This window comes from Giraffa tippelskirchi, chromosome 13 (genome assembly GCF_054371585.1).
Source record: "Giraffa tippelskirchi isolate mGirTip1 chromosome 13, T2T-mGirTip1v1.2.pri, whole genome shotgun sequence".
Taxonomy (NCBI): Eukaryota; Metazoa; Chordata; class Mammalia; order Artiodactyla; family Giraffidae; genus Giraffa; species Giraffa tippelskirchi.
In genome coordinates this window covers 106,849,804-106,864,101 of record NC_137287.1, presented here as the reverse complement: position 1 = coordinate 106,864,101, position 14,298 = coordinate 106,849,804, and the positions used below count along the sequence as shown (strand labels likewise).

The 14,298-nt window shown below is 39.0% G+C and overlaps 1 protein-coding gene across 13 annotated transcripts in view; it reads right to left on the bottom strand.

Annotated features, from left to right (window-relative positions):
* The window catches only part of PHF20 (PHD finger protein 20), a 125,756-nt gene that overhangs the window by 45,171 nt on the left and 66,287 nt on the right, over positions 1 to 14,298 (bottom strand). For 10 of the 13 annotated variants that reach the window (XM_081560022.1, XM_081560021.1, XM_081560020.1 and 7 more), the window contains one exon: positions 665 to 943. The exons of the other annotated variants lie outside the window; for them this stretch is intronic. In XM_081560022.1, coding sequence (XP_081416148.1) covers positions 665 to 943 — 279 coding nt within the window. The remainder of the gene's footprint in view (positions 1 to 664; positions 944 to 14,298) is intronic. 13 annotated transcript variants of the gene reach the window in all.

Genomic DNA, 14,298 nt, shown 5'->3' with positions numbered 1-14,298 from the left:
TCTGAGAAGCTTGTAGAATTTACTAGAAACTCATTAATTATTCTGCAATCCCCAAGAAACATGTGATTTTTCAATTTCTGTAAGTTTCAGAAGAAATCTCCAAAAAGGTTCTCTTGTAATGGTTCTCATGTACTTGAGTTTTTACGGTAACCCTTACTACCATCATTGTAGCTTCTGTGTAAAATAAACATTGCTGTTAGAAAACATCTCCAGAAAACATCTCCAGGTGCAGTTATTATGAAATTGGACCCCAAAGGAGAATCACACATCACCTCCTAGTTCTTTCATTCTTTTGTTCTGTTAGCAGGGATGGAGCACAGGTTGGGGCGGAGGCGGCAGGGAGTGAGGATGACTGCACCCATGCTATTCTCAGCACTAGTTACCCTGCTGGCTGCTAAGGGAGCTCCCTTTCCTTGACTGTCCCCATTCCATACCTTCAGAGGCTAAGGGACTTTCTCAAGGTAACTCAAGCAGCAAGACGTAGAGGTAAGAAAAAGAGTCAGGTATTTCTGTTTCTTCCAGGAGGGCCACAATTCCATGATGCAATTTCTGAAAACTTGTCATTTTCAATTTGGGGGGATTGGACTGGACCAGATCAACCTAACACCCGCTTTTTGGGTCAGCCCTTCATGATACAGATACATCTCAGAACCAAAATGCTTACTTGGGGAACTGGCTGAGACCCGCTTCCTGGTCAGGCTTTCCTGGCTGGCCTTGTCTGAAGCCGAAGAGCCCCTGGTCTGGACGTGCCTCTTTCCTGGGTTCTCCTCTGGCTCTGGCGGCTTTTCTATTCCGTGGAAATACTTCATGTGATAATGCAACAGTTTGCCTTTGCGGAAATATTTTAAACAATCCACAACCGTGCACCTAAACTTGTGATTTAGGTCGCTGGCTGGTGCTTTAGATGTCACAAAATCATTTGTTCTCTTAAAAGTATTTGTTACTGGAAAAAAAAAAACAAAACAGATCCCTCATGCTTATTGGAGCTATTACAATACATGCATCAACACAACACATGGCAACAGAATGAGAGAGCAGCATGCATATGTAGAGGGAGACATCGATGACCACTGCTGTTTGAAAGAATGGATATAACTTCAGGGTAAACAACAAAGACTCAACTGTGATTCATCTCTTGAAAGAAGAGATCAACTTTTTTTTTTCTTTTTTAAAGCAGCCACACAAGTTCTCATGGTTTCGGAAGAACAAGGGAAAATCCTAAAAAAGAAAAAAACCAGGAATCCAGCCCAGCACTTGTTACTCATGAGTTGGACCAGACTCAGACCTTCCATCATTCAGATATGTTTGTGTAGGCATGACTAGAGAATATTCTGGTAGGATCTCTTTATGAAACCGAAAGGATCTTACACAAGGAGAATCACTATTACAAAGGTTTTAGTATAGAGCTTTTGAGCTCTCAGTACGATGTACTCTGTTTGGTCAAGAGGACTCAGAGAAGAAGAAGGAAAAAAGACAACCAACTGAATGAACCTGGAAGGCGTGTAGAGAACTCAATGATCAAATTCAAAGAGACAATAAAAGTTTGACACCCCCTCCCTAAACCAAGAGTCTTCCCAGGTGGCTTTAGTGGTAAGAATCTGCCTGCTTACCAGTGCAGGTGACACGGGAGACACAGGATCTGTCAGGAAGATCCCCAGAGTAGGAAATGGGAACCTACTCCAGTATTCTTGCCCGGAAAATTCTACCGACAGAGGAACCTGGTGGGCTACAGTTCATGGGGTCACAAAGAGTCAGACGTGACTGAGCACGCACGCAGGCCCCAAACCAAACAAGCAGAAGGCAACTGTCTGTCATGCATCAATAATAGAAAGTAATGCTGTCACAAGGAAATCATGAGTATTAGAAGTCAATTTATTGAAGACTCCCTTCACAATACCCTCATCCCAATGAGAGCAATCACCTTAAACTCAAGTCACCCCTACTCTACAGATTACATCACCCAAGAATATCCTGAATGTATGGACCTTTCTTGAGTGAATCAATTTTTTTCTAAATGCAATGATACAATTTTCATTATAAGCAAAGAGCATGCTGAACTTTTGGTAAATATTATGATTACCTTTTCAAGTACCATTCCATAATCAGAAGGAATAAAAAAAAATTTTAACTCGTCTAAATCATACTCTACATTTCAAAATCAGCAGGAAGGTATGATTATAAAACTGGTAGGCTTGATGATCTGATGTACACACACACACACACACACCCCAAAGCAGAATACCTTAACTCATTTTCTATCCATGACAAGAGATATAAGAAAGAGGTTCAAATCAGTCAGATACAGTTAAGAAAAAGTAACATGAAATGAAATATAATACATACTTCTCCCTACACATAGTTGCACCAGAAAAAAAAAAAAAGTCAGTAAAGAAATTCAAAATTCAAACCTCTAATATATCCTAAAATTCTCTCTTAAAACAAAATACATTTTCTCTGGAATCTCCTCCCCTATGGCCTACTAAGCTGAATCATATCAATTTGCCATTTTTATAAGTTAAGAAAGGTGAGATATTGGCCATTTCAAATGGTCCAACCTAATAGTTTCTTTTCCACCTAACAATCTTTCAAAAATCACTGCAGAAAATTCCACCTAGCACTGTGTAAACAAACCTAAGGTCTGAGGAGGTCAGAGAGCACCAAGCCTGCCTACTACCACCCGAGGCCCACAGCAGTCAAGTTCAGCTACAGGAAACTCAGCTATCCTTCGGCTTGTGTCTGAAGCCCTGTTTGTGATCAATTATTTATTTAAAAAAAAAAAAAGAGCCAAAATACAAACACCCTAGAACTTTTTTAAAAAGTTAACAATAATGAGAACTTTGAATCAATTCCATGAAGAATTACCATTCTTTCTGTTCAGAATCTTTGCACCCTTGTGTACACAAGCCAGCCATTTGCATAAGGCAAAGACAGGAGAGTGGTTAAAAGTGGGGGCTCTGCAGCGGGCAGCCTGGTTCAAATCCTGGCTCCTCTAATTACTCCTCCTGCCTCCTAGCACCTTCACATGCAGAGTGGAGATAGCAATAATGGTAACCACTTCACTGACTTGAAAGAATTAAATGAACTGCATGCAAAGATTCTAAAACAACATCTGTTCAATAAATAGTGAATATATAGTACAATTTTGTTCAATATTCTGGAATAAGCTATAATGGAAAAGAAAATTTTTTAAAAAGTATAGGGCTTACCTGGTGGCTCAGTGGTAAAGAATTTGCTTGCCAATGCAGGAGACATAGGTTCGATCCTTGGTCTGGGAAGATCCCACATGCAGCAGGGCAACTAAACCTATGCATCACAACTACTGAGCCTGTGCTCTAGAGCCCAGAAACTGCAACTATTGAAGCCTGCCCTCCCTTGAGCCTGTGCTCTGCAGCAAGAGAAGCCCATGCACCAAGCCTGTGCAGCAACAAAGACCCAGCACAGCCAAAAATAAATAAATACATAAATAAATAATTTTTAAAAGTATATGTATACAGTATCATTTTGGATTAAAGAACAAATGTGACTTATGAACAGTCTTTCAGCAATTAACCTCTCACAGCAGAAGGGCAGAAGCTCCCTTCACCCTCAGTCTCACTGCATGCCACTGCAGATTCAGGGCAGTATAATGGAAACCACCCAACTTTAAATCCCAGCTCTACCCTTTATTAGCAGCATAAATAAGCTGTGTATGGTTTTTTAAAACTCTTCTGATTATCCAGATTCCCACCTATTTCAAAAGAGTTAGAGAGGGGGCTATAAGATAACATATACACTTGGCGCAAAGCAGGCCATTTCAAATAGAAAATAATCATGGTAAACAGGCTTCTGTCATTTATGGAATGTGGCTAAGAGACATATTATAATTATCAACCAGAGTGAAATACTCCTTCGAACAGCCCTCATAAGCTCTGGCTAGAAGACACATCACTCACTAAGCATTCAGTTTTCTCTACATCCTAGTAGAAATATGAAGTCCGAAACCAACCTTAAGACTCCCAGCATGGCCATTCAGTGGGATTATTACTCCCACCTTTCAGGACATCTTACTTTCACTAATGCAGCCCCCCTCCAAAAAATTGTTTTAAATAATTACATTATACTAGGTGCTGGACAGTACCAAGCTTGATCTACCAAAATCCTGAACTTCCTGTAGTTTGTCTTTTTAAAACACAAATTAAAGTGCATTTTCTCCAAAAATTTTACCAAATTCTATGTTGGAAGTTACATTTATCCCTAATAAACTCCACCTGATTATTTTAGTCCAAGAACTTTGTAACCTTTGTCTCTGGAACCCTATATACTCTTAGGTCTTGATCCAGGCTGTTGATAAAGATCCAGTAGTACAGAGCTGAGGACAGCCTTCAGAATAACCTTCAGGCTGACATCAGCTAATCTACACTCTCTGGTTAGAGTTGCCTAAGCCAACTGAACTTGATCTATGCAAATTACCAATGTACTCACACATCTTTTTCCTCTTTGTTCATAGATAAGATTTTAAAAGGGATGTGGTCAAACTGTCTGCTAAAACAAAGAGATATCTGGTCTGAGGGCTACAGTAGACTCCTCACATTCCTATGTTGAAACTTAATTCTCAAAGTGATGGTATTTGGAGGTGGAGCATTTGGGAAGTGATTATGTCACAAAGGCAGAGCCCTCATGAACAGGACTAGTGGCTTTATAAAAGAGACTCCAGAGAGCTCCCTTGCCCGTACCTCCATGTGAGGTTACTGTAAAAAGATAACTGTTTATGAACTAGGAAGCTGGCCCTCAACAGACACTGAATCTGCTGGCACCTTGATCTTGAACTTCCCAGATTCCAGAACTCTGAGAAATAAATTTCTGTTGTTTATAAGACACTCAGTCTATGGTATTTTGTTACAGCAACCCAAATGGATTAAGACAGACAGTCTACCAATCCAGTATAAGCCTCTCAAAAGGAAATACATTCAGTCTGGCAGGATAAAAACTCATCCCCACAAAAGCAAAACCCTTGATTCCTCACAAGTAAGCAGAAGGTGGAAACAGCTAGACCTCAAAAGGTAAACAAGCTTGGCAATCAGGTAGGCCACCTGCATCAGAGGTGGTACTAGGATCACAGGGGCTCAGGTAAACAGATAACTCCACAGGAGAAAAGACACTACCTGGTGTCCCTGTCACAAAGCTCCTGGCCAAACCTAGAGCCCTTTTCAAGACAGCAACACTAATAAGACAAAATGAGTTGCTGGTTTTGTCTGAAGGAGCAATAAATATTTGAGAATTATGAATCTTCAACCATGGAAGTTCAAGAAGTAAGATTTCCCCATAAACTCAACTCAGTTAAGTATATAAACTCATTGATATGCAAGCCCTTCTGATTCTAAGCCTGTAAGTACAACTAACTTACTTGGCCATCTGGAGAAAACACAATCAACACAAGCATCAGGGTGAGACAAGCAGCAAAGAGAGGATAAATTAATCATGAATCATAGCCTGTGACAAACTCTGATAGATTACACAATTAACTATAACTTCAGGCTCACAAATGAAGAAGTAGATCAAACACCCCAAGACTTAAGTTATTTTCCCTTTTCATGAAGGTCTTGGTAACTGTACTATTTCAATTCTGAACACAACAAATTTTTAAAGATATGAAAATTGTATGTGCCAGGCTTCACAATTTTATCCTAATTTTCCCATATGGCAGCCCTCTGTATGCATAAAGAAAACTGCATTTCAGGGACTCCCCTGGTGGTCCAGTGGCTAAGACTCTGCGCTCCCAGTGCAGGGGGCCTGGATTCGATCCTTGGTCAAGGAACTAGATCCCATATGCCACAATTAAAAGTTCATATGCCACAACTAAAGATCCCACATGCTGCAGCTAAGACCCAGCACAGCCAAATAAATACAAAAATAAATAATTTTTTAATGAAGTTATTAAAACAAAAAAGCTGCCAGTTCAGGCAGTACAGGCCTCTGACACACCTCTCCCACATGCAAACCAAGCCCTGTTCAGCTTTTTCCTTGGTCTCTGAGCAAAAAAGATTCTGTCCTGCCTTCTCTGAATTCCCGTAAGTACTTCATGGAAAATAAAACTTGCAGTTATCTGTTCCTTTCTATTTATATTACAGTTAGTTCTGTTCACTCCTTCTTCTAAAATGAGGAATATGCTCCATTCTTTACTTCTCCTACAGTCCCCACCTCAGAGGACTATTTCTTCAAACAAGAGAGTTAGCCCTAGCCTCTCCAAGACAGTTTCCTTCTCATTAAATGGGAATAAAAATACTTATTTTACATATTCACAAGGTTCCCACATGTTTCCATGAGGTATTAGAAGAGAAATCCTCCTACAAATTGCAGCGGGTTACTTGAACATTAGCTGTCACCTGGCTTGTCACTGACCTCACAGTTGTTTGCTTAAAAAAGTTATGCATAATCCCAGCCAGGGGTCCATGTACCAGCGCACGATCTGAAAAAATGTAACATCTAATTGTCCCATTTTATTAATCAAACACTGAGGTGTTAGTGGTAATTAGTAAAAGCACAACAGGAACAGCAAAATGATGGAACCAGTAAAAATGTTTTACATTTTAAAAGAATTCTAAAGTAAAACATGCACAGCATAATTAAGCTTAAGAAAACCCACAAAAGAAACAGTTTCAGCAAAACAAAATTATATATGTGTAACATAAAATATAATAGTGTATTTTTTTTAGAATTGTAGGAATATAACCAATGATAACGGTTTGCTTATGAGACTTCAAGTAAAAAAAACAAAAACACTAATTTTTCCCCCTACTCTTCCATGTTATAATACCCATATTATCTCACAGTAGAAAGAATACAATTCTTTTATATCTTATATTATATTCCTTCCCATAACAGTGGTCCTGTGACAAGAGAAATATGGTATTGTGAGCACAGCAAGCAACCAGGAGAGCCACTGGTTGTCAAAGGGCATCCTGGGCGACAGTCTACAGCAATCCCAAGTCTCACACACACACTGTCTATTTCCCAGTGGGAGGACAGTTCATCTGAAACATACATCACTGATAGCACCAGCTAAGTGGCATCATCCTCTCTTGGGATTCTATGGTCCTTTGTCAACACAAGAGCAGTTACTAGGTAACAAAGGGCAGAAAATATGTAAATTAAATCCTCCAGGGCGTCTGGTTCAAAATCTAGGGGTAATGGAATTATCCTTAGGTTACAGGCTAACCTACAGGAACCAATTTATTCCTGTTTTAGACGGTAGCATCTAAATCAATATTTGCAAGTAGTTACAGGTATTACTGTTCAAATGCTGTGTTCTTCCTCATGTTTAACAGATCTCTGTATGGAAGTATGCAGGCAAAGCAAGGAGCTCTATCCTAGGCTCCCAGGCTTAAAATCCCAGGTCACTCTCTGCTCTGGCCTCTCCCAAACTATATGAGGAGAAAAATGGTCCACGGAATTTGAATTTGCTTTAAATAATAGTATAACTCTATTAATTATACTAAAAGAGTGCTTTCTTTTTCTTTTGAGGGGGAAAGAGAGGTAGAAAGAGACTATAAAATGTCTCCTAATAATCCCTACCTCCAGGCATCCACTCCCGTGTGCAATTCCCTCCCTTTGAGTGTGGGCAGGACCTATATAACTTGCCTCTAATGGAACAGGCAAAGGTGACAGCAGAACATTTTCATGATTGTGTTTTGTAAGACCATAACATCCATCTTACTGGCAGGCACTCTCCCACGCTGGCTAGATGCAACAAGTGCTATGTTGTGAGCTACTCAAGGGAGAATCCCATGTGGCAAGAAACTGAGAGTGCCCACAAAAGACTACAGCCCTCAGCCTGACAGCCTTCAATAACGTGTGAGCCTGGAAGCAGACCCTTCCTCAGTAGATTTTTCAGATGAGAACCAGCCCTGGCCAACTCCTTGACCGCAGCCTTGCAGAGAACCCTGTTAAGTTGTACCTAGACATCTCACCCACAGACACTGTGAGAAAATAAATGTGTTATTTTAAGATACTGTGTTCATGGTAATACTGCCACACAGCAACAGATAATATAGAGTAGGATCAGAAGCTCTCGGTTTCTATTTGCTTGGGCAATGCTTTATATTACACTTTCCCTTTTATGATAAGCACAATCTTTATAATAAAAAAAGCTTTTAAACTATGTTTTCCGAGACCTGGCTTAGAAATCATGTCCTATATAACTACCCTTTTTTGGTATACCCATTGCCAAGTACCTCAAAACCTCACAGCTAGATTGTTTATGATGATGGTATTCACTCTGGCTGGCAACTCAGTCTGGCCTTCTAAGCCCATGTCAAATCCAAGCGCCATCATGCTTTCCAAACTCATCTCCCATTAGTTCATCCACAATGAGGCCTCAGCAGCTGCCCCAGCCAACTGCTGGCCACAGCATCCGCTTCATGCTCTTATAGCTCACACCTCTGCTCACGCTGGGCCCTCTTCCTGCCATTCCTCCCTGTCTCAGCCAAGTCTACTTCCACACAGACCCAGCTCACTCCAAATGCAGGGAAGCAGCCAGATGGCCTGGTTCTCAGGGACCACATGCTATCAACTCCTGGCACAAACAACTATCTACTGCAGCCTCTCTTTAGCACTGTGGATCTGCTCCTGGATCCTGCTGTTTGCCACTGCTCCAGCCAGAGGATAAGGTTCATTGTCGTGTATGCCCTCAGCACTCACCCCTAATATGACTGGTATTCTTGTCACCAACAACTCCACATAACCCCAGTAGTTTAACACTTTTTTGACATGTACTTGAAATACTATAATGAATAAAACGTTTTTCAGGTCTGTGAAGGCATAGCTTTCTCAGCTGTGAAGCAACAAAAAGCAACCAAAGAGAAACATGAACAGGTTTAAATACTCACAGCAACTCCAGTCAAATGTTTGGAATAAAAAAAATAACAAAATGTTCATAAACAGAGAAGCAGTTCATTATGCGAAGTCTGCACTAAGTAATTCTCCCATCCAAGTACTAATCAGGCCCGACCCTGCTTAGCTTCCGAGATCAGACAAGATCGGGCGCGTTCCGGGTGGTATGGCCGTAGACAGTACTATGTAATTCTAATTAGTCATTCTTTTAAGAATGAAGTAGCTCTGTACTTACTGATATGGATACTCTCAAGATACACTGCTAAGTGAAAACAGAAAGTTCAGTGTACACTGTACGACTATATGACATGTATGGTTGCAGATGGGGGGGAAGGTATTATAAAATGCATAGAAAGGAAACCAGAAGGATAGGTATCAAACTGTTGACAGCTCTCGAGAGAAGCTTAAGCTAGGAAAACAGGTGGTAAAGAGGAACTCTCACATGTCCTCTGTGTACCCCAGGAGCAATGGGTGTACCCAGCACTCAGCTCTTGGGTTCTAAACACAATTCACCACTTAAAGGAAATCAGGGCTTCCTAGAAAAATGGCTGAATCCAAGGTTGGGTGAGTACAGGATGAACGTGCTACATCTTCTCATGTCAGAATGTAAAGAAGACACAGGAACTAGCTTGAAGGGCTCCCACAACATGGTTATTAAAATAAATAATGATAGAAATCATTATAACCCACAGAACAAAAGAAATTCCATGAGACCACATGGATGAAAAGAGGGAAGGAAGGAAAGAAGGGAGGGAGGGAGGAATCTGGAAGAGAGGGAAAGGCAGGCAGGCAGGCACTTCCTTAACAGAATACAAACTAATAAATGTAGAAGGAATGATGAGAGTTAGAAATCACCATTTGGTAGACATCAGAGTAAAAATATTTATCAGGCAAGAAGCAGAAGTGGATATTAAAATAATGAGTGAACTCCTGATAAAGAAACATACAGATATTTGAGTATGTGTAAACAAAGATACTTACATATATTCAAGGTATCCTCTCACAAGAAACTTAGTAACTATAAAGGGAAAAATAACAGCTTTACAGTAGAGAAACCTGGTGGGCAGTACCCTTAGCCAAGTGACCAAAGTTAACTTCACCAATAAACGGGACAGATATCATGCGGCTCCTGATAGAATGCACTTGAAAAGGACACATCACTTGCATGGTGTTGCTGCTAAAAGGGAATAACCTAAATCTAATTACCTGGATGCATCAAAAAAACCCCAAATTCAATGACATCCTATTCCTCAGAAATGTCAAGGTCATGAAAAACAAAAAAAGACTGAAAAAAATGTTTCAGATGAAAGGAAACTAATGAAACATGACAATTAAATCCAGTGTGACATCCTGAGTTGGATCTTGATCCCCTCAAAAAAAAGTTTCCTCCATGTCTGCCATGAAGAACATTATCAGAACTAATGAAGTCTGAATAAGGTCCTGACTTTGATAATTAAATTATGGTCATATAATTAAATGTTCTAGTTATCAGGAAATCGACACTGAAGAATTTAGGAGTAAAGGTCTGCAACTTACTTGCAGATAATTCACAAAAATAGTTTTTAAAGAATAGAATAATGAAGCAAACATAGTAGACTGCTAACAAACAGGGAATCTGGTTGAAGGTATGTAAGAATTCTTTCTACTATTTTTGAAACTTTTTATGTCTTCTAATATTTCAAAATAAAAACATCTTTTAAATATAAAGATGAAAAAATTTATGCAGGAAAAATACTTCGAGGTCACAGAACAGTTAAGTGGGAGGAAAGCAACCCTGGCAAGGCTATCCGCACTTGGTCCTCACAAGAGAAACTGAGCATTTATTCCACAAGATGGCAGAGCTGCCCCAAAGGCCAGAGCTGCGTATGGAGCAGCTAATGCGGGGCTCCTGCTCTAGACTAGATGGTGTTGCCTTCCCAGCCTCCTTCACACTGATCTTGACTCCATCCCAAGTTAGAAATTATAAGACTGGCACCAGCTCAGGACAGCAACCTCTAAACAGTGACTAACACAGCAGCACCCTGGCCTCCAGGGGCCTCGCGGGATGCTTCTGAGAATGATCCCGCTCTCCTTCCTGCTGACTTACATAATACATTCCTGGTGAATGAGTTCTCAACAACCAGCAATCTTTCTGGATCATCCTGTACTCACCACTAAGCCCATGTTCCAAAAGAAAAACCAGGAACAACATTCAGTTTCCAGATCAACACTTCTGCCCCCTCAAATTAAAGAATTTCAAAGGCACCACCCTGTCTGGAGTACTGACATCACTTGTACCACACAGAGTGCTCTTCAAAGCTGGCCTACTAAGCTGCTTACTTGAGTATACACACTGCTTTAACACGTGCCCTCAAGGGCAGTGCGAGCTCCGTGTTACACACTGTGCATGCAACCTCTCTAAACACAGGATGTGTGTTCACTTCACCTGATTTATACAGCACCCAGCATCTCATCAGATGGCATTCAGTACTCAGTCAGAAGATAGGAGTTGGAATGACCCAGCCATTGGGAAATGTGGTATTCTATCTCTGGCTGAGTTACCCCTTCTTGCCAAGTACTAGGTTCTTCTATAAAACAGGGAGAATTAACAGTGAAAAATTAGCAAGAACTTGGATGTCTTTCACAGTGGGAAGTTAAATAAATTATGGAAAATCTATCCAATGAAATAAATTATATGTAATCATGAAAGAGCTATGAACTGACATGGAAAAATATTGTATAAAAATGACAAGCCACTGACTAATACAAGAATATGATTCCACTACTATGTTTTTTAAAAGTTACATGGGTACATGTGTGTTCATATATGCAGAGAACCACATGTTGAAGAATAGAAAAGCATATACCAAACTGTCCCATGGTTCTTTCAAGAGGGGAAAGAGTAACGGAGGACTTTTCACTTTTTTTCCTTTTACTTAGTTTTAATTTTTCCTAGTATGTTTGGTTTTGAAATTTATAGGAGGAAAACAAACAGCAAAATGACTCTTTATATATTAATAATAATCTTTAAATAGGGGTCCTAACTGTCTTTATGCCAGGGTAGTTGTGAAAACTCATCAAGAAGTTGTACTTACAAAGAATTAGTATTCCTTAGTGTTCTCACTGTGAAAAATCAAATTTAAATTTTAAAATCAACACTAAATAAAACCTTTCATTGCTGTCTCCTTATGACTCAAAAACGATGACCATACTTGCTTGGAGGACAGCAAGGAGGACTGTGGCTGGAACAGAGGTAGCAGGAAGGAGAGAAACTAAGGAAAGATGAAACTGGAGCGGTAGCAGGAAGCAGCCGGGCCAGAATAAGGACCTGAGGCCCTCACTCATGACCAAATACCAACAGTTCAGGTGGTGGGAAATATGCATGTTATTTTTATTGTTCTTATACTTTTCTAGATTTCTTTTCAACTTTATGAATGTAAAAAAGCAAGTTACCAAAAAAGAATATGCTGAATAAAGACAAGATTACCTCCATTAATGAGGTAAAACGTACCAAGAGATCCCTAGTGGAGTTTGAATAAGGTCCAGATTTTGATAATTGTGGTAACTATTGAATCTAGCAATCATACTTGCAAAAACATATCCTACAGGGCTCTTCATAAGCGTTCAAGGATTACCATATTAATGTTTGAAATACTTTGCTATTGCTCAGTAATAATCTAAATATCCTCAAAAGGAACCATTTATCAGAAACTTAACATTATGAAATTGTGATTCTTTTTCACATTACCAATAATATCCAAATAGCTATTAATGTAACACGCGATCACGATACTTATCTTCCTGTGTAGTCATGGATATGTGCAACTACCTAAACTGTGTGTCTATTAACATCAGGTAGAGTTTTCTCCGTCAGTAATGGTAGAAGACCTCACATGGAAACAACCCTTTTGATTACAATCATTATAAACTCTGGGAAAAAAATATAAAAGAAAAAAATATCTAAAGGCACTGAAGAGCAACAAAGAGAGACAGAAACACAAGTCAGACATTTGAAATAAACTTTTCATCTAAAGGTGGGCTCCAGTAAGAAGCACTGCATAGCTAAAACCCTTTAGTCTTACCGGCTGAAGAAACAGAAGACAAAGTTCAGTGCAATAACAGCTAGAAAGTGAGGAGTAAAACTTAGAAAGAAGACAGCCACAAAAGGGTGGCTTCATTCGATACATTTAAATTCTGTCTGATCTCTCACTGATCTCCAAACCTATAGAATTCCAAGAAGACCAACTAAAGCTCAAAAACTAAACAGAGGTTTCAGATTCTGCCCATTGCAGGAGAAAAGAAAAACATAAAACAGAAGCATATTGCAACAAATTCAATAAGGATTTTTATTAATAAAAAAAAAAGGTCTACATCAAGAAACTGGAATTTTGAGTTCAAATAAATTTCCCTTTAAAACAAAGAAATCATTATTCTTCAGAGGAACATAACGTAATCCAAACTACAATCTATCACTCACAATGCAGAGGATATAATCCAATATGTTAGAGATATAAAGAAACAGGAAAGTGTCACCTAGAGTGAAAAGTCAGTCAATGGCGATTAACTTCAGAATAATCTAGCTGTTGTTAGATAAGTATTTTTAAAAAGCTATTAAAACTATGCTCATGATGAGTAAATAGACTGAAAATCTCAGCAGAGAATCTAGGGGAATAAAAGAAATATTGTAGAAATAAAAAGTACTAGAAATAAAAAAGTTCACTGGATGGGCTTAAAAGCAGACTGGAGCTGAGAAAAGCATTTGAAAATAGACTGAAAATTTTTCAGTCTGAAAATGAAGGGGGAAAACTGAACGAAAACATAAAAATCCACAGAGTTCCGGTGACCTGTGGGACAGTTTCTAAAAGTCTCACATAAATTTGATGGAATAGATCAGTTTTCATATTCAAGCTCAGTAAATTTCAAGCAAGTTACATATAACACTGAAACAAATTTTAACATGTCATAGTTAACTGCTAAAAACCAAAGATAAAGAAAATCTTGAAAGCATCCAGAAAGAAAACAACACATTACAGCCAGGAAAAACAACAATATGAATGACCACTAACTTCCTTTCAGAAACAATAGAGGACCATGAATAATATCTTTAAAGTTATTATAAAGAAGTGATACTTTAAAGTATTTAAAGAAAGAAAAACTGTAAACCCACAATTCTATATCCAGTGAAAATATCCTTTTAAGAATGAAAGTTAAATAAAGTCATGTTCGAATAAACAAAAACCAAGAGAATGTGTCACCTGGAAACCTGCCCTACAGAAAAAAAAAAAAAACACACGAAAGGAAAATTGAACATGAAAAAAATCTTCAAGAAGAAATAAAGAAGGAGGTTCAAGAGGGAGGGGACATGCATATACCTATGGATGATTCATGTTGATATATGCCAGAAACCAACACAATATTGTAAAGCAAATTATCCTCCAATTAAAAATAACT